Source organism: Anser cygnoides, chromosome 20, assembly GCF_040182565.1.
Source record: "Anser cygnoides isolate HZ-2024a breed goose chromosome 20, Taihu_goose_T2T_genome, whole genome shotgun sequence".
Taxonomy (NCBI): Eukaryota; Metazoa; Chordata; class Aves; order Anseriformes; family Anatidae; genus Anser; species Anser cygnoides.
Genome location: NC_089892.1, coordinates 9,542,683 through 9,561,876, shown reverse-complemented (window position 1 = coordinate 9,561,876; position 19,194 = coordinate 9,542,683). Strand labels below are relative to the sequence as shown.

The 19,194-nt window shown below is 65.0% G+C and overlaps 1 protein-coding gene across 2 annotated transcripts; it reads left to right on the top strand.

Annotated features, from left to right (window-relative positions):
- LOC106037152 (syntaxin-binding protein 1) lies at positions 1–19,087 on the top strand. Of its 2 annotated transcripts, XM_066980635.1 has the most exons (20): positions 1–101; positions 8,616–8,665; positions 8,817–8,898; positions 9,496–9,572; positions 9,778–9,856; positions 10,164–10,267; positions 10,951–11,099; positions 11,271–11,355; positions 11,458–11,588; positions 11,876–11,983; positions 12,104–12,164; positions 12,462–12,527; positions 12,727–12,807; positions 12,914–13,052; positions 13,266–13,375; positions 13,504–13,605; positions 14,813–14,898; positions 15,136–15,290; positions 16,127–16,250; positions 17,437–19,087. In XM_066980635.1, exons 1-19 carry the CDS (start codon positions 65–67, stop codon positions 16,234–16,236), a joined length of 1,812 nt encoding a protein of 603 aa, XP_066836736.1. In that variant the 5' UTR covers positions 1–64; the 3' UTR covers positions 16,237–16,250; positions 17,437–19,087. The 2 variants fall into 2 exon arrangements, with proteins under 2 accessions (XP_066836736.1, XP_066836737.1); XM_066980636.1 differs by lacking the exon at positions 16,127–16,250.
- The last annotated feature ends 107 nt before the right edge of the window (positions 19,088–19,194 follow it).

The window sequence follows — 19,194 nt, the reverse complement described above, 5'->3', positions numbered from 1 at the left end:
CATACTCCTCGTTTCCTTGCGCCCCCCCCCCCCCCCACCCCGGCACGACCCCCCCCCAGGCACCATGGCCCCCATCGGACTCAAGGCTGTGGTCGGAGAAAGTAAGAGCCCGGCCGCGCGTCGCTGGGGGGGGGGGGCTGAAAATTGAGCCGGGGGGGGGGGGGGGGGCAGAATAAAAAAGGGGGGGGGGGGGGAGATGAAAAAGGCCGGGCTCCGGGCTGGGGGGGGGCAACCCGCGGGGAGATGCCCCCCGGGGGGGGGGGGGGGGGGATGCTGCGGATGCGCCAAACGGAGCCGGGGGGGGGCGGGGGGGGGGGCAGCGGCGCCGGGGGGGGGCTCGAGGGACAACGGGCAGGACGCGGGGACAGCGGGGGGGGGGGGGGGGCGGGGGGTTGTCCCCCTCCGTTTTTTATTTTTATTTTTTTTTTTTGGGGGGGGGGGGTGTTTTGAAGCCGTCGGGGTTTGTCTGCAGTGCTGAAGGGCGGCGCGGGGGGGGGGGGGGAGCGGCGGTAAAAAAAAAAAAAAAATAATAATAATAAATAAATGGCGGGGGGGGGGGGAAGGAGGAAGCGGGAGGCGCCGGAGCCTTTTTCCCCGGATCTGAACGGGCGAGAGGCGAGCGGGGCGCAAGCAGCAAAAGCCGAACGGCCCCCAAATGGGACCGGGGGGGGGGGGGGGGCACCGAGGGGGGGGGCATAAAAAGGGGGGGGGGGGGGGGGGGCACGGGGGTGTCCGTGCCCAGCGCCGCGCCAGGCCGTGCGCCCGCCGCTTTGTCTGCGCCAAAGCCCTCCCCGGGGGGGTCCTTAATGCAAATATAAATAATTTTTTCCCCTCGTCCGCGGGGAGGGGGTGACCCCCCCCCACCCCGATCAGCCCCCCCCCCGGGGCCGAGGGGATTTCGGTGCCCTCCGGGGTCGCTGTTTTTGGCCGGGGCTGCGGGGCGGAGCGGAGGAGCCGCGGCTCCGCTTCCTCCTTCCCCTCCTGCCGCAAGCCCAGCTGCTCCCCAACGGCCTGCAGCGGGGGGGGGGGGGCTCCGAAAAGCCCCCCCAGGCTGGACGTGGTGGTGGGGGGGGGGAAATGTCTGTGCCTCCCTTCCCCGGTGCGAAAATCTGCGCGGAGAAAATGAGGAAACCGGAGCGAAAAGGGCAGGAACCGGGGGAAACTTCCCCCGGGGCTCCCCGCAGCCTTTCTGCCCCCCCCCCGCGCCCATCTTGCGGGACTGATTTCCGTAGCAGGGGCTGGGTTTTATTTTATATATATATTTTTTTTTTTTTTTGGGGGGGGGGGGGGAGCAATGGGAGCAATGGCGAAAGCCTCCCGCAGCGGTGCGGGTGGTGCGGCCGGGGCTGGTGGCGTGATCGGGTGGGTGGGGATGGAGGGGGGGGGAATCCCCCCCCAAACCCCGAATTGATGTCCCCCCCCCCGGATTGATGCCCCCCCCCCCCCGGATTGATGGCCCCGCTTTGTTCCCAGCCGGCACCTGCCCGGGGAGGGGGCTGCGCAAGTGTCCCCCCCCCCCCCCCCAACCCACCCTGGGGTGCTGCATTAAGGGGGGGTGCTGGGGGGGGTGGGGGGGGGTCGGAGCCGAGCAGGTTGGGAAACGAAATGGAAAATGCAGGAAAATGCCCCCCCCCCCCCACCCCCCCGCTTCTCTGCTGCAGGATGGGCTCAGGGAGGGGGGGGCTTTGCTGGGTGTCAGCTGGGGGGGCTGGACCCCCCCCTGCCCGAGCAGGGGGCTGGGGAGAGAAAGGGGCAGCCCCCAGCTGGGGGGGGGGGGGGAACGGATCCTGCGCCCCCCCAAACAGGGCCCCGGGACCTTGCCCTCGGTGACGAGGGGACAGAGACCGGCACCGCTGCGTGTCCCCTGTCCCTTATTTTCATTCATTGTCACAGGCTGGGGGCGATCACAGCTGTGCACACACACACACACACACACACACGCACACACACGCGTGTGCACGCACACGGGCTCAAGCCAGCATCGTGGAAATCTGGCCGGATCCGTCCCTTCGGGGTTTGGTTCCCCAAAAACAGGGGTCCGGGCTGGGGAACGTAAGGGGCAGCAGGGCGCCAGCCCCCCGGCCGGGCTGCCTGCGGAGCGTGGGTGGCTGGAAGGAGAGGGCAGGGCTCCGCGTGCGGGCAAAATGCTGCATAGGATGGAGGGATGGGGCCCCCGCGGGAGCTCCGGGGGGGTCCAGCCCACCCCCACCGTGGGGCTGGGGGCTCCTCAGGCTGCCGTGGGATGCTCCGGGTCTCACTGGGGCCGTTCCTGCTTTGTGGTGCTGTTCTCAGCCGGGGCTGCTCCCCGGTGCCAGGAGCCGCAGGGTACCCGGAGCTCCCCCTCCCCGCTGCGGCTCTCCCCCACTGCGCCAGGGCAGCGATTCCCCGAGGGGCACCCACCGGGGGGGGAGGGGGGGGGAAACGCTCACCCAGGAGAGCAGGAGGGCTGAGCCCGTGCCCTGGGGCTGACCCGAGGGCAGGATCCCTCTGCGGGCATCCTCGGAGGAGGGAAGGAAGGAGGGAGGAGGGATGGATGGAGGGATGCTGCGCGCTGCCACGGCCCCACCTCCAGAGCTGCATTCCGCCCTGGCTTCCCTCCAGGCCAGGATTATTCCTCTGACCAGCTGGTGCTGGAGCGAGATGCGCTCCGGGGGCCCCCAGAGAGCTGGGAGCGGGTGGGCAGGGTGTCGCAGGTGCCACGGGCACCCGTTGTCACCCCCCAGCTGGGCTGTCCCTGCACCTCCCCGCATCCAGCAGCGATGGCCGCATCCATACCAGGACCTGCTCTCCTCTGGGGCCGGTCCTTCAGGTGTCTTCGGGTGCCAGCTGGAAAAATTTTGCCCGATCGTGGCAGCTGGGCCCACCTCCGAGGCCCCCCATCCCCAAACCTTCACCTAACCCCCACCAGGTGGACGTTCCTCCTGTCCTCGCCTGTCCCTGGGCTACACGCTGCCCCCAGGCAGCCTCAGAGCCTCTTTGGGTCCCCGAGCCTTCCCGCAGCACCCTGCGGTGAGGAGGAGGAGGAGGAGGAGGAGGAGGAAGGTAGGCTTACTTCACCGAGCCATCACCAGCGAGGCAAGCTGCCACCACGGTGCTGGGTCTGAAAGCCCCCGGAGACCTTCACCTGCAAGAGGGGAGCGACGTCCCCGGGGGGGCCCTTTTGTCACCAAGGGTGGCTGAAGCAGAGCAGCCCCAGGAGAGCTCCAACCTCAGTGGTTCTGGGACTCTGGCAGCTGCCCAGCGCCCTGCTGCCCCCCGGGGCCACCCCGCCCCAGGGCAGAGCATCCTCACGGCAGCTCCCTCCAGCCCACGCTAAAATCCCCCCTGGACCCCCAGCGCCGAGGCCGTGCCATGTCACCCGGTGTCCCCATCTGTCTCTCCGGGGAGGTGACAGCCCAGGGAGCGGGTGCATGCCGAGCTGGGTGGCACCGGCAGGGCAGGGCAGGGCCGCGGGCTCGCTGCCAGCCTCAGGGCACGGCCGGGGCCCCCGGGGACCTGCGGAGCTGGTGCGTGACTCACCCGGGCGGCTGGGGGCACCTCGTGCTGCCAACACCTTTCTGAGGGCACGGGAGGATTTTGGGGCCAAGTACGGGATTCTCCGAGTCCATCTTGGGGTATGGGGCTTGTGTACTGCCCCAGAGCCAGCTCCGGGCAGGCCCCTGCCACGCACAAGAGGAGGAAGAGGAGGTGGTGAAGGGCATGGGACCGGGCCAGCGTGGTGGGGACATGGTGTGGGTGCACGTCGCATCCTCCTCATCCTCCTCCCTGCACGGGGCAGAGCCTCCAGCCCTGCCATCAGCTTGGCACGCCCCGTCCTCACAGCCAGGAGCAGACCCCACAACTCTGATGGGAGCAGGTGCTTGGCAAAGCCCCTGCTGGGGCTTTTGTGTTTGTCCTCGGGGATCGTTTTGCCTTGCCTCCAGCATCGGCTCCAAGTTGGGTCACGGCTTGAAAATTTAGCACTTTTAGCCTCCAGTCCATGGTCTACACCTGGGCCTGAAAAAATTCTTTTCCATACGTCGCTGTGAGCGCTACAGATCACTTCGGCAGGTCTGCGTCCACCCACTGATGTCTGCATGTGCAAGAAATCTGCAAAAGCCACCAGACCTAGAAATTTCCTCTCTTAATAAATAAATAAATAAGGTCTGGGCCCAATTCCCTGGCGCCTCTGAGGAAAAATGGCCTGGGAGAAATCCCCCCAAAAACCAGGCGTTTAAGAAGAGACTCAGCACCATGCGGCCGTCAGATGCTGCGCCCACCAGCTCGCTGTGCAGGGGGGAGCTCACGGCTGCTGTGTTCTGGAGGGAGAAAATAAATCGGGCTGAAGGCGCAGTGACGTGGGGGCTTCCGCATCAAACACGTAGAAACACACACATGGGTACGCACAGGTCGGCACACGTACGGCACGGAGGGTCCTTCGTGGAGCCCATGGGATGCAGAGATGTGCCACTAGGGGACCGCTTGGAGTTGGACCCGTGCAACCCCAGGTTGTTGGCGTTTTGCTCCCTCTCGGTCAACGCGGAGGAGAACCAGGGCAGAAAGCCATGGCTGTGCGCAGAGGAGAGCATCGCCTACCCCTGGGGGTCATCTACCCCAGGACGCGGTGGCCCTGCATGTCCCATCCTGCCACAGGAAAGCTCCTGGCTCCTGCAGCTGCTGGCAGCCGGGTACGGCATCTCTTCAGCATCTCCACCAAGGATGGGAACGCCTCGGGGAAGAGAACAAGCACAGGGAAGGGCCGTGCCTTCAGAAGGGACCTGCTGTGGTCTGTGCCCCGTTGAGCACCCAGCAGGAGAAGCTCTGCTCGACTCCCAGGTCCTCATGCAGACCTGAAGAACCCGTGTCAGGAGCGGTCCCGCAGTGAAAATCCTTATGAATTTTACCATTTTTTGATTTTTTGATCGTGCCTTTCATCTTCCTCACGTCCTTCTGGCCATGCTCCCAACGTCCTGAGCCATTCTTCAGGTCTCTGCCCTGCCCCTGTCGAGGCTGTGAAGTCGTTTTGGCTCCCATAAATGCAGTTCTTCTCTGTGCCCCAATGGGTTCGTGGCCTCCTTGCCACCCTCTGGTCCTATTTGACCAGGGACTGCCTGCGGACGGGATGCTGGCACCTGTAGGTCCCCAGCTGAGGGCGGTTTGGAGGTGGATACGTGGTCTGCTACATCCGAGTGTGGTTCTGTCTAGGTAACATTCGCACTGCCTTCACCAATTAGTTAACGAACCAGCAAAAAGCAGTTGCCAAGCCAACCCGAAGACAAACACGCTCGTCTCAAGGATGCGTCGTGACAGCTCCGTGAGGGAGGTGGGTCTGGAGCAAACCTCACCGTGGGTCCTGGGGTCCAGCTCCCCGGGTGGCTCCAGGACGCTGGATCTCAAATGGAGGACACAGGAGGAGGGTGAAGGGACTGAGCCCTGCCTGTGGCAAGGAGAAGCCCGTGGTTAGGGTCACCCAGCCCTGTAGGACCACGGGCAGTTCTGGTCTCCTGCCATCCCTCATGGCACTCCATCCCACACCACACCAGGACAAGGTATGCTGCACACGAGGGCCAGGGACATGGTGGCAGAGGAGCATTTCCGAGCAGCAGGAGTTTGGTTTTGTGATTTCTGCGTTAGGGAAGGGCTTGGCCATCGCTGCCAAACACCCCCGGGAGCAGCGCCCCCGTCCTGGTGCTCCAGCACCCGGTGCTGGCCGGGACCCGGCTCTGCTGCTTCCACTGCCGGTGGGCTTTGGGGCTGCTCACCGGGCTCCGGGCTCTTGCTGAAGCACGACAACTGGCTTGGGGCACCCCAAATGAGTCTGTCCCCACCCAGCCTGAGTTGGTCACAGCTTTTTCGGTGCCTTTCCCCCCAGGAGCAGAGGTGTGGGGTCGGACCCCGGGTCAGTAACACCGCTAAGCCTCTTGCAGCGACGGATGGGCTCGAGTCCTACTAGGCCACCGTGTCACCAGCCTCTGGCCCTGGCTGAAGACGATGCGGTGGGACATCTTCCTGCCACCCGTCACCCCAGGAGGAGCCCTGCCGAGGGAGGTAGCAGCTCGTGGGTGCGTCGCTCAAGGTGTCCCAGGGTGGCACAAAAGTGCCACCGTGTTAGGACCATCTTAGTGGAGGTCCTCCGTTTGAGGTGAGACGGGCTTCCTTGTCCAAAGGTGTTGGTGTCTTCTCTCCATCGGAGGATAAGCCCCGAGCCGTCTGCGTTGTCCGTTCTCAGCAGAAATTGTGATTAAAATCCTTCCAGCCTGAAGGGAGCAGAAGCAACGCGTTGAAGGCGTCCGAGAGGTGGAGGCACTGGGTGGGTTGGGTACACACACGTATTCCCCCCTGAAACCTGGGCTATCTCCAGGATGAAAAGCTCGGCTGCGGGCGTCACCAGCTGACGTTAGAGCCCAAAAGCTCTGGCTGAGACCATTTGAGGGCACGGGCTGCAGCATCTGACCTGCTGTCGTGTGTACGTGAGAGCATCTCTTCCCAGGAGCGACCAGGCTTGACTCGAGGCCGCAGGGAACAGGGGAGCTGCTGTTTCCCCTCTTGCCGAGTGCCGAATTGGCTCAGGGATGCCTTTGCATTGCTCATCCTCGACGGCTCGTCTTCGCTGGCATCCCCTCTCCCTTGCCATCCTCACCAGTTTTGGTCCACGGACAAACAGCTGCAGGGCCAGCAGCAGCTGAGGCACCCGAGGCACCTTCCCCGCAGCCCCTGGCTGCAGGACGCTCATTCCCAGCCTCCTTCCTTCTTGTTCCCAGCCTCCTGCCTTCCTTCCTCTCCCTGTCCCGGAGCAAAACGCTGCTGCAGGGGCAGGATTTCTGCCCGGCCGTCCGGCTCCAGGAGCCCAGCCGTGTCCCCACCGGGATCGCCTCGGTGCTCTGTTTGCGTGGGGTGTGGGACGGTGCCTGGCAAACAGCGCTGTTATCCCCGGGTCCTCGCTCGGGGGAAGGAGCCAAAGATGAGGAATGAAAAGAGGGAAGGAGCCTCTGGCAGGAGCCGGCAATGTTTGTCACCGGGCGCTGGCTGCTCAAAGCTGAGCGAACGCAGCCCCGGTGGGGACCGCGGCTGTCGGCGCAGTGCGGGGGCTGCGGAGGGTCCCCAGCACCAGCAGGGAACCAGGGGACAGCGTGGGCAGCCCTCTCTGCTGCATCCTGCCCACGGCAAAGGAAGATTCCCCGTTAAGGCATTGCATTTTTGCTGCTTGGGTGACCTGGGTCTGGGTGCACCACGGGGCTTGGGGGCGCACAGGGCGGCCCCACCGCGGTACCAACGCCGCCTGTTCCCAGTTACACCCCCATGGCCTGCAGGTGCCCCGCACCCAAGGGAGAGGCTACGGGATGTGAGCAAGGCCGGGCAGCACCCCAAGGTCACGGCCAGCATCTTTTGGGGTTCCCCAGGGGGACCTAGCAGGGAAGGAGCCACGTGTGCACTGACAGCAGCGGGAACCTCCGAGTTCTGCAGCGGGTTTTACGCTGCTGCCAGCCCCGTGCCCCTGCAGCACCTGGTAGGGCAGGAAAACGGGGCTGTGCACCCAAACTGAGCATCACCCAAACACAGACATTTATAGGGCCGGGAGCTCCCCAGGCAGTCCCCTCGGTGTGCCTCCCTCAAGCCCTGTCCTGGAACGAGGCAAATTCAGGCCCCCAGCTGCCCCATATAAACCTGCGTCGAGCTCTGCCCGTGGGACCAGCACCCGTGGGGTTGCTCCCGTGGGGGAAGCTCCCCAGGATGAGGGTGGCACCTGCACCAACTGGCCCCCACAACCCTCCACATTATGTAATTTAGAAACATTTCCTGATGGGGTTTTAATTGGGGTTTTAATTGGGTACCCCCATCCCTGTCCTGGGGACCAGGGGGTCGGAGCAAAGCCCCCCAGGAGGGCAGCACCGGGACGTGGCACGGCACCACACGGACGCAGACCCTTCCCCAAGCCCAGCCAGGCAGTGCACCAGCTCTGCAGGGGGTGGCCCTTCATTTGCCAGGGACAAAGGGGACCTTTGGGGCTTGCCCCCCCCACCCCAGCGCTGATACCGGGGTGCCTGCTCCCAGGGGACGGGCAGGGGTGGCCCGGCCGCGAGGGGACAGCGCGGGGACGACGGCCCCGGCTGGTTGTGTAAGCGCGGCAGGGACGGGTGTGAAATGAGCTTGCGGGGGATTACAAGGAGCAGGCCGAGGCCGCCTGGGTCTTGTTGCTAAAAGGAGCCCTTAAGCCGCTGTTGTTTTCCCGGCCCTTCGGATTAGGGCTGAGGCGCGTGGGGTGGCCCCTGGGGACCCCCACGTCCCTCTGCCATCCGGGGCGTGCTTTTGGGTCCTGCTCCCTGCTCCCCGCTCCGTGGGCTCAGCTCCTGTGCTCAGCCATGTGTGGGTGCCGGGGGCCACCCCTCTTGCCAGGTCCCCAAAACACCCCTGCCACCCCAAAAAGAAACCCTACTGAGCGAGTGGCTGCCCTCAACCGTCCCAGGATGGCAATTTTAGGACCCCCAGGAGGGGTGCGGTGGGGCTGGCACGGCCCCATAAGCAATGGGGGGGTTGCAGCGCCCCCAGTACAACCCCCCAGCTGCAGGTGGGCACCCCGGGGTGCTGCGGGGAGGCTCGGGGTGCTCACACCACCCCCTGCTCCCTGTCTCTTGCAGAGATTATGCACGATGTGATCCGGAAGGTGAAGAAGAAGGGAGAATGGAAGGTGAGCAGGGGGGCTGGAGGAGGAGGAGGAGGAGGAGGAGGATGAAGCTGGGAAGGGGTCGGAGCGGGCTGGGAGCCCCAGGGCACCGGTGGGGTGCAGGGCAGGGCTTTTCCCTGCTTCCCCGTCCCCAGCTGGTGTCCGCTCTCCCCAGGTGCTGGTGGTGGACCAGCTCAGCATGCGCATGCTGTCCTCCTGCTGCAAAATGACCGACATCATGACGGAGGGCATCACGAGTGAGTACAGCGCCGCGCACACCTCCCGCAGAGCTTGTTGCGGGAAGGGCAGGCGCACCCCTGGCGCTCAGCCCCCCGTCTCCATCCCGTGCCGGGTGCCTGTGGGCCCCCTCCCAGCCCACGGGGGCCGAGGGAGCCCGAGCACCTCACCTCCTGGCAGTGCTTGGGTCCAAGGAGGATGGCGAGGAGGAGGCCAGGTGTTATTTTATCTCAGCCCTATAAATAGCTGCCTGCGGCACTCGGAGAGGAGACGGAAACACTGGCGGTGCCTCGGGAGGTGCTGGGGGCTCGTCCCAGGGGGTACCACCAAGTCCCAAGCCACAGCATCACCCCCAAGTGTTCCCCTGCAGCACAGGGACACGGGGACGGACCAAAGCAGCCACGGCACAGCAACACACAGACAAATCCACCGCCCCCACCCGGGACCTTTCCAAGCACCCAAGTGCCTCCCGTAGGGTGACAGAGGGCTGGGACGGGCTGGGGACAGCCCCAGCTGCCACGTGGGCAGGGATGAGCAGCCGGGGACGTTTTGGCCACCGAGGGGCTGGCAGCTGGTGCCACCACCCTGGCACAGCCCCTGTGTTTCCCCCCCCCCAGTCGTGGAAGACATCAACAAGCGCCGGGAGCCGCTGCCCAGCCTGGAGGCCGTCTATCTCATCACGCCCTCCGAGAAGGTGAGCAGGGGCTTGGGGCAGGAGGAGGAGGAGGATCTGCACCCATGGGAGCCACCCGGGCTCTGGCACGGGTCGTGGTGCCGAGGGGGCTGTGCCAAGCCCGCGGGGTGCAGGGCTGGGGGTGCAGGGTGCTGCTCCCCGCGCTCGGGGGTGCCGCGACGCGGGGCCGCCCTGCCCAGCCCAGCCGCTCGCGTCTCTCTTGCAGTCCATCCACTCCCTCATCAACGACTTCAAGGACCCCCCCACCTCCAAGTACAGAGCTGCCCACGTCTTCTTCACTGACTGTGAGTACTGCGGGGCCGGGGCAAGGAGCAGAGAGCGGGGGGTGCCTGCGGGGAGCTGCGGGACGGGGCTGGGCCGTGGCCACGGGCGGGTTTGTGCGCACCAAAAGTGGGATCTGGGCTCCTCACCCCCAGGCGTTGCAGGCAGCGTCCCCCCCATCACAAAACACATCATGCAACCAAGAGAAGGGAACGATTCCACTAAAACATGCACAGAAAAGCAGGTGGGAGGGATGCCTGGGCAGGGCAGGACCACGGGAGCACGGCCACCACGCCCTGAGCCCTGCTTCCTCCTCTCCCTCCCCTCCAGCCTGCCCCGATGCCCTCTTCAACGAGCTGGTGAAATCCCGAGCTGCCAAGGTCATCAAGACCCTGACCGAGATCAACATCGCCTTCCTGCCCTCCGAGTCCCAGGTGGGTCCGGGTTGGGGACGGCCCAGGGGACGGGGCAGAGGGGGGTGCTCCGGGTCCCTCCCCAGCCCAGCAGGATTTGCGTAAGAGCCACAACCCCCCACGAGCCCTCTCCCCACACTGCTCCCACCGCCCTGTCTCCTTCGATTACGTCTCGGGGCTGATCGGCTGCGGGGGATTTAGCGCCTTGGCCCCGCGCCCGTGCTGTCAGGCTCTGCCCCCCCGGCACGGCACCAGCCGGGGGCACCGGGCAGCCAGCCCCCTGCCAAGGGGGACAGGGAGGAACGGGTGGCACCAGATTTCGGGGGAGACCATGGTGAGGGCAGGTGGAAGATGAGCTCCTAGTGGCCCCATGCATGCCAAAACTGGCTTTGGTTTTACCGTCCCTGCTCCTCCTCGCCTCCCTGGTTCCCTGCCTGGGCGCAGGTGATGCTGCATGCAGGGGCTGGGCGAGCTCCTGGGGGCTCCGCACGTGCCTGGGGGCTGCACCAAGGAGCAGGGGATGGGGAGGGGATCGGGGCACGGAGGTGGCAGCCGAAAGCCCAAGGGACACCCCGAACATCGCTGAACCTGCAGCGAGGACCCGGCATCTCCCTGGGTTTGGGTTGGGTTTCCCAACCCGCCAGGGCTGCTCGAATCCCCCCGCAGCCCGGCCCCGCTAAGCGCCCTCCCACCACACCCCCCAGGTCTACTCCCTGGATTCGGCCGACTCCTTCCAGAGCTTTTACAGCCCCCACAAGGCCCAGATGAAGAACCCGATCCTGGAGCGGCTGGCGGAGCAGATCGCCACGCTGTGCGCCACGCTGAAGGAGTACCCGGCCGTGCGGTACCGCGGGTGAGGACGGGAGGGAGGTGGCACAAAGGGGCACGCCGAGGCACCCAGGAGCCGGGGACTGGGAGCCTGGCATCCAGGTGACGCCTCGTGTAGGACGGAGCAGGGCAAAGCAGAGCACCAGATTCCCCGGGGAGAGGGGAAAAGGCAAATTCCCTCCTCCCCCTTCCCCAGGGACTACAAAGACAACGCCATGCTGGCGCAGCTCATCCAGGACAAGCTGGATGCCTACAAGGCTGACGACCCCACCATGGGCGAGGTGAGCAGGGGGAGGCACGAGGGGGGGCATTTTGCTCGGCGGGCGCTCCCTGACCGGGGGTGGCACCGGGGACCGCTGCTGACGGCTGCGGTGGCTCGGCAGGGCCCGGACAAGGCTCGCTCCCAGCTCCTCATCCTGGACCGCGGCTTCGACCCCGCTTCCCCGGTGCTGCACGAGCTGACCTTCCAGGCCATGAGCTACGACCTGCTGCCCATCGAGAACGACGTCTACAAGTGAGTGCTGCCCCCGTGGTGACCTGCCCCCGCGGAGAGCCCGTCCCCAGCTGCAGCCTGGCGGGCGCGATGTTGGCCCAGCACAGGGCTGATGCAAAAGCCTTTTCTAAACCCCTTCCCAACCTATAAATGGGTAGAAGGTGGTGGGAAGTAAAATCAAATTGTGAAATAACCTCGCCCCGTCGCTGGCAGAGCCGAGAACAGCCCCCACCTGCCCCCCTGTCTCCCCCGAGCCACGTGTGACCGTGCGCCCCGTCCCCTCCACCCCGCTCCTGCCCTCTTCCCAGGTATGAGACGAGCGGCATCGGGGAAGCCCGGGTTAAGGAGGTTCTCCTGGACGAGGACGACGACCTCTGGGTCTCCCTTCGCCACAAGCACATCGCGGAGGTGTCCCAGTGAGTGTCCCCGCGGCGCCTCGCTGCTGCCCCTGCCCCACGTGGGTGCGTTTGGGCACCCCACCGGCCCCTCGGGTCGGGCCCTCCCCGCTGACGGCTGCGCCCTCCTCCTGTCCCCAGGGAGGTGACCCGGTCCCTGAAGGAGTTTTCATCGAGCAAGAGGATGAACACAGGCGATAAGGTGACACCTCCCGGCGAGCACAGGCACCCAAGGGCCAGGATACAGCAAAGCCTCTCGGGGACACCTGCAAAGGGTCCCTGATGGGCAGGGGGGCAGCCGTGGGGCACTGGCCCCACACCTGGGGCTGAGGGAATGGGGAAAGTGCCCTTGGAGGGGCACCAGGGTCCCCCCAGCACGGGGTGCACATGTGTCCCACCAAACCCCGACAGAGGGGGATGTTTGGGCAGGGTCATCTCCTTCCCGCTCAGGGTCCTGGCCCCAGGTCCCCCAGGGTGACCTCGTCCCCTTCCCTCACAGACCACCATGAGAGACCTGTCCCAGATGCTGAAGAAGATGCCGCAGTACCAGAAGGAGCTCAGCAAGGTAAAGCAGGCGGGGGAAAGGTCCGAGCAAGGCCACTGGTGCTGAGCCTCACGGGCAGCACCCAAAGGTGGCTTTCCCGGCGGGTCCGTGGCCATGGGAGGTGGCTCCGGGCTGGGGCTGGCAGCACTGGGGTGGTGGCACGGGGACCTTGGGCTGCTCCAGCCCTGCAAGGGTGTCCGCCCCGCGCGTGTCTCCCCAGTACTCCACTCACCTGCACCTGGCCGAGGACTGCATGAAGCACTACCAGGGCACGGTGGACAAGCTCTGCAGAGTCGAACAGGTACCAGCACCCCCTCACACCCCCCGGCATCCCCAAGGGACAGCGGCTCCTGCCCGGCAGCCCAGAGCCACCACTGAGCAGTGACGAACGCGCCCATGCTCTGCAGGACCTGGCCATGGGCACCGATGCCGAAGGCGAGAAGATCAAGGACCCCATGAGGGCCATCGTCCCCATCCTGCTGGACGGGAACGTCAGCACCTATGACAAGATCCGCATCATCTTGCTGTACATCTTCCTGAAGAACGGTGAGGAGGAGAGCGGGGCGGGGGGAGAAGGGGCACAGGCAGCTCTGGGAGCAGGGTGCAGGATTGGGCCAGCAAAAGCTGGGTGGAAAAGCTCAGCCCTGTGTGACCGCCACCCAGCCAGGTGTCCCGAGGTGACCACGGAGGGGCCGTGCCCCCGCTCGCAGGCATTCCTCAGGAGGGCCCGTTTTCCAAAATTTCCCCATTTCTCTCCAGGCATCACCGAGGAGAACCTGAACAAGCTGATCCAGCACGCCCAGATCCCGGCAGAGGACAGCGAGATCATCACCAACATGGCCCACCTCGGGGTGCCCATCATCACAGACGTGAGTGTCCGCCCCCCGCCCCCCCCTCGGCCCCTGGGAAGGCCCCCACCCTGCTCGTGTCCCCCGGGACGTCCCCGGTGGGGTGGCCCTCCTGTGGCTCAGGGTGTCCCCATCCTCCTTGTGCCCAGTCCACCCTGCGCCGCCGGAGCAAGCCGGAGCGGAAGGAGCGGATCAGCGAGCAGACCTACCAGCTCTCCCGATGGACCCCCGTCATTAAGGACATCATGGAGGTGAGACAGCGACGGCAGGGATGGGGAGCACAGCAGGGACCTCAGCACCACCGGGCAGGGACCTGTGGGGAGCAGGGGGCTCCCAGCCCAACGCCCCCAGCACATCTCCCTGCCACGCGCCCTCTGCGCCGCTCGCAGCCCCGCGGTGCCATGCAGGCAGTGGCTGCGGGGGGTTTCTTTGAGATAGCACCAACGTAGGGGGGATTTTGGAAGCTTTCCTGGCCCCCATATGCACGCTGGGCTGTGGGGGGGTTGCACAGCCCCCAGAGCACGGTGTCCCAAGCGTCCCCGCAGTACAAAGCCCAGCCCTGCGCTCGGGCAGAGCCAAGAAATGATTTTCTCAAGGCATCGCCTTCCTCCTCGCTGCTTCCCCTCGGCCGCCCCTCAAATCTGGGTAACCTTGTGGGGCTCACCCACAGCATCCCAGGCACCGAGGCTGCACCCCAGCACGGGCATTTCCCACCTGCTCCCACAGACAGACAGACAGACAGACAGACTGGCCAGCCGGCCCCGGGGCCATATTTTGATGGGGGGACACGGCAGCAGCCCAGGCTCTGCCCAAAGGCACCCTTCATTGCCAAAAGCACACAGCCTCGCTCTTGCCTTCCTCCACCCAACTCCGTGCAAACTTTCTCACCCCGTTTTGCACCTGGGGCACCCTAAAGCTGATCCCCCAGATCTGTGGGGACTGCACAGCGCAGCCAGGTCCCAGCAAACAGCTCGTTAATCCCCCACCTGCGATCACCGAGACCAAAGCAGCAGCTTCCTTACCTTACCCCAGGGCTGGGTCCCCCAGCTGGGATGCTTGGAGATCAGCTCCAGCCCTTGAGGCTCTCAGAAGGCCCCCGTCCTCCTTTCCCCACCTCGGCAGGCACCTCGAGGTCGGGGTGAGCCTCGAGCCCACGCCCCGCTGCAGCCCCTGTGCTGCCCCTGCCCCGCAGCAAAGGCACCACCTTCCCCCTCCCAGCTGCGCTGAATTTCAGGAGCTCAACCAAATCCTCCCCAAAGCCAGCCCATGCAAATGTATGCAGATATATGCAAATGGATGACACCTAATTGAATTGACGGGGCTTTGCCTGCCCAACGTCTGTGCCGTGAGGCTGTACCCTGGTGGGGTTTGGGGACAGGGAAAGGGAGGAGTGGGGACGTGGGCATCGGGCAGCGCCCGGCTGCTCGCTGAGCGCCCGCGTGGGGCTCTCCCCTGCAGGATGCCATCGATGACAAGCTGGACACCAAGCACTACCCGTACATCTCCACCCGCTCCTCCGCCTCCTTCAGCACCACCGCCGTCAGGTGGGTCCCGCCGGGGCGGGCACCCAGCCCCTGCCCTACCCCTCGCGGCCATCCCGTGCCTCAGTTTCCCCACCCCTAACAGAAAAAGAGCCGCCCTTATGGCTGAAAAGCCACCCAGGACGTCACCTGCTTTCGCAGCAATTTGGGAACTAATTAATTTGGGATTTTTTTAATGAGATAATTCAATGCGGGGTGCGCTGCAGAGCCAGCCCTAACCCCTCTCCTCTCTCTCTCTAGTGCCCGCTACGGCCACTGGCACAAGAACAAGGCCCCCGGCGAGTACCGCAGCGGCCCCCGCCTCATCATCTTCATCCTGGGGGGGGTGAGCATGAACGAGATGCGCTGCGCCTACGAGGTGACGCAAGCCAGCGGCAAGTGGGAAGTGCTAATAGGTGAGTGGGGGCCCGGCCCCGCGCCCCCCGCCCGCTGCTCATCCCACGCTCGCCCCGCGCCGCCGCCGCCGCCAAATCCGGCCTCCGGGGGACTGCAGGGCCTCTGCGCGAAGGTGTCCTGCTGGTGTCACCCCCCCTGGGGGCACAGCGTGACCCCCCCAGCCGCCCCCCTCTCTGCCCCCCTCTTCGTCGCCTGGGTGAGTTTTGCTCCGCGACGTGCAGGAGCTGGGGAGGGGGGTGCAGCTGGCGCTGGCCCCGTCGCACCCAGCGCTGCGTGCTCGTCTGGGGGCGTGTCGCAGGGAGGAAGGAAGCGGCGTGCAACCCGGCACGCTGACCACAGCATGCACCGGGTGTGCAACGCACCGGGAGTGCAACAGGGCGTGTGCAACCCGGCACGGCTTGCAGGATGCGTGCCGTGCGTGCATCCTGCCCTGCGCAGCGCGCCCGCGTTCGGCACCCGCCGTGCTGTCGGAGGGGCTGCAGGTCAGATGTGATGTGCACGGTGGCAGCGCTGCCTGCTGCCAGCGGGGGCTCCGAGACCCCCCCCCCAGACCCCCGGGGGAACGCAGCCAGACCCAGGACAGGCTCAGGCAGCCGGTCGCCGTCCCCACCTGTCCCCTGACCCGTCGCCGTCCCGCGTCTCGCCCATCTCATGCCGCGCACCTCTCCGCGCCCACCGTCCTCGCATGCTCGGGGCGGGCGGTGCATCCTTCGTTGTCCCCCCCCTTCCCCAAAATGCGCCCGAGCCACCGCGGGCTCCCCGGCCGGCGCCGGTGCATGCTGTGTGCCCCCCGGGGCTGCGGCCGGGACGTCAGCCCCGCTCTGTTCTCCCGCAGGTTCTACTCACATTCTCACTCCCACCAAATTTCTCATGGACCTGAGGCACCCCGACTTCAGGGACTCCACTAGGGTATCATTTGAGGATCAGGCTCCAGCAATGGAGTGAGCCAAAGAAACCAAGTAAAGGCAGCCTACTAACGAAAAAAGAAACTCTTCCTCCCCGAAGGGCTTTCTTTGATTCTACCGTCCTTCCGTTAATTATGATTTCGGTTTGCTTTTCCTTTCGGGTTCTTTTGACGAGAAAATGCTTGCAGTTCCTCCTGCCTCCTGGGCTGGAACGCCTCCAGCGTCGCCTCCATCATCCCGCCGCCATGGCTCCGGCCCCGCCGGCCCCCTCATGCCATCCGCTCCCCATCGCGCGCTCCGGAGGGGCCGGGACGGCGGGGCAGGGTCCCACGCGCTCGGGGACACGTGGAGCGGTGTCCCTGGGGGGGCCGCGTGTGCGTGTGGGGCAGCCCCCGCCGCCTGCCCCGGCTCCTCTCGCCGTTGCGGTGCGTCGGGGGAGAAATTGGGCTGAAATCCTTGGTTCTGTAGGACATCTTGGTTTTGCTCGGCTCTTCGTGGTGGCGGCGTGGTGGCCCCCCCGGGATGGGGCAGGGCCACGTGCTGTCCCCCCCCCCGGGGCACACGGGGACAGAGGTCCCTCCTCCTGCCGCAGCAGCGGTCGGGCACAGGGCGCCCAGCATCGCGCCGGCCGCATCCTGCTCCGGGCACAAGCAGCCCCCTGCAGCCCCCTGCGGGGACATGGGGACCAAGCAAGGCACAGCCCGGGGGGGCAGCCAGGCAGGAGCAGGGCTGCAGAACTCAGGCCCCCCCCCTTCTCCTCCTCCTCCTCCTCTCCGACCCCTTTTTTCCCCCCCTGTCACCCCTTCTGCCCAGGGATGCTCGGTGCCATGTCCCGCCGACCCCCCCCTTGCGATGCGTCCCCCCCACCCCAATGCCCCCCCGCCGGCTTTCCAGCAGGTGCCCGCTGCATCCCGCGGTGGGGACAGGAGGGTCCCCATCGTCCCCGTCCCCGCTGCGCCTCCGGCACCTCCCGGCCCCCCCGGCCTCATCCCGCCGCCCTCCAGCTCCATCCATCTCCTTCATCTCTCCTGTTCCTTTTCCTTTCCCCGTTTTTCCTCCCATGGGCGTTCATTTCTGTGCAAGCATTTCCAGTAGCGTGCGCACCCTCCCGCCAGGTAAGGCCTCGCCGGGGGGGGACGGGGACCCTTTGGGGGGGTGGGGGGAGCGGGGCCATCGGCCGGGGCGTGGGGGGAACGCACGAAGCCGGCGCTGACGCCCTCGCCCTCTCTGCCCCCCGCAGGGTCCACGCACATCCTCACCCCACAGAAACTGCTGGACACGCTGAAGAAGCTCAATAAAACAGAGGAGGAAAGCAGCAGTTAAAAGGAAACGCCGCCAGCGACCCGACGCCGACTGCACCCCCCCGCCGGGCACCCGGCCCGGGGCGCGCTCCCGTGCCGAACCGCGTCCCCGTCCCTGTCCCCGTCCCTGTCCCCAAACCCAACCCGACCCCGGCCCGGCCGAGCTTTCTCTCTTGTTCTTGTGTTGAGCCCCCCCCCGGCTCCTTCCCCGTCTCATTCTGACCGCAGGGAGGGGACACCAGATGCAAGCGCGTTCAGAGAAGCGCTGCGTCCTGGCTAAAGAGGAAAAGGAACAATAACAACATCCGCATCCCGAGCTGCCGCTGTCTGAGGAGCTCACTTCCCAGTAACCCGCCAACGGCGGCGACAAAAAACAACAGGAAAAAACACCAAAAAAAAAAAAAAAAAACAAACCCTCCCTGAAATTTTCACTCCTCCTTGGGTTCCTGCAGGGACAGTCGGACGGACGGACAGCCGGCCGCCCCTCCTGCCCCGCATCGCGCCCGTGCTGCTGCTGGCGGTGTTTCCCCCCCCCCCCCCCCGGCTCTTTTTGGGGTAGAAGCCTCCCCCCGGTGCCCTTTCCCTTGTTTTTGGGGGCGGCTGCCCCCCCAGATGCGCGTGCCAACATCTGGCAGGGGACGGGGGGGGCTCTGCCCCACGCTGCCCCAAATCCCCACGCAAAAAGGGACCAGAACGGTCAAACCCCGCAGACGGGACCCGTTTGCTTGCACGGCCCCTCCCTCCCCGTCAGGCTGCGTACTCCTTCAGACGACAGATATATATATATATTTTTAACAGGCAGCACACGTACACACATATATATATATATCCCTGCAGACAAGGAAGCTATGAGGCCCCCACCCCGCTCGTGTCCCCCCCGTGGTGAAGCGTTCCCGAGCGTGCCGTCGCCCCGAGGCCCCGCAGCCCCCCGGGCCCCCCAGCGGACCCTGTGTATATGAATTATGTGTCTCGTGCAGTTCTTACAGCTTGGTGTATAGTGATTTAACCAAAACTCCTCTTATTTTGTTTTTTACATCCCAGGATTGCCCCCCCCCCCCCCGCCCCGCCACTAGATGCACTGCAATATTTTGGGGTCCTTCGTTTTGTTCTCTTCTGTTCCCTCCCTCTGAAGGCTGTGACCCCTTTTCCTTCCCCAAAATCTCTTTCTTGCCTCGTTGGTGGTTCTCCCCCTCTCTCCTTTCCCTGTCTGCTCCTTGCCCATAAAGTTAAATATATATTTTTAGGGCAAAGGCTGTATCATTGCACTGATATTTGTTGGTTCCCCCTTGGTCCTCCTGCCCCGTTTGAGTTCCTTCTCAGTTTAGCAATGCGAACGCTTCAGGATCCTGTATGTTGGACATTATTAATTTTTTTTTTCTGTTACAGTTATTTATATAAAAAATAATTTATCAAAAAGAAAAACTAAAAAAAAAAAAAAAATCTAGTCTGTCTTGGAACTTGTTTACCTTGAAGTTACTGGAATCTAAATGTTTGACGGTGTTGAAGCACAACCATGTATCATCTCTGTATAGCTGTTCTGTACCAAGCACTCGAGTGGCTCAATAAACGCGATCTCCATACCCAGTGCAAGGAGGCTGCGCCTGCCGCTTGCTTGGGGGCTGCGGGGAGGAGGGAGGCAGGATTTGGGGAGCACCCCCCCCCCCCCCAAAAAACGCCTCCGGGGCGAGGCGAAGCGG

What these genes read in the sequence shown, in the direction of transcription:
- LOC106037152 (XM_066980635.1), top strand. Translation starts at nt 65, where the DNA reads ATGGCCCCCATCGGACTCAAGGCTGTGGTCGGAGAAA. An exon ending in CAAGGCTGTGGTCGGAGAAA is followed by an intron (nt 102 to 8,615) that starts GTAAGAGCCCGG and finishes TGTCTCTTGCAG; the next exon opens with AGATTATGCACGATGTGATC. An exon ending in GGATGAACACAGGCGATAAG is followed by an intron (nt 12,165 to 12,461) that starts GTGACACCTCCC and finishes CTTCCCTCACAG; the next exon opens with ACCACCATGAGAGACCTGTC.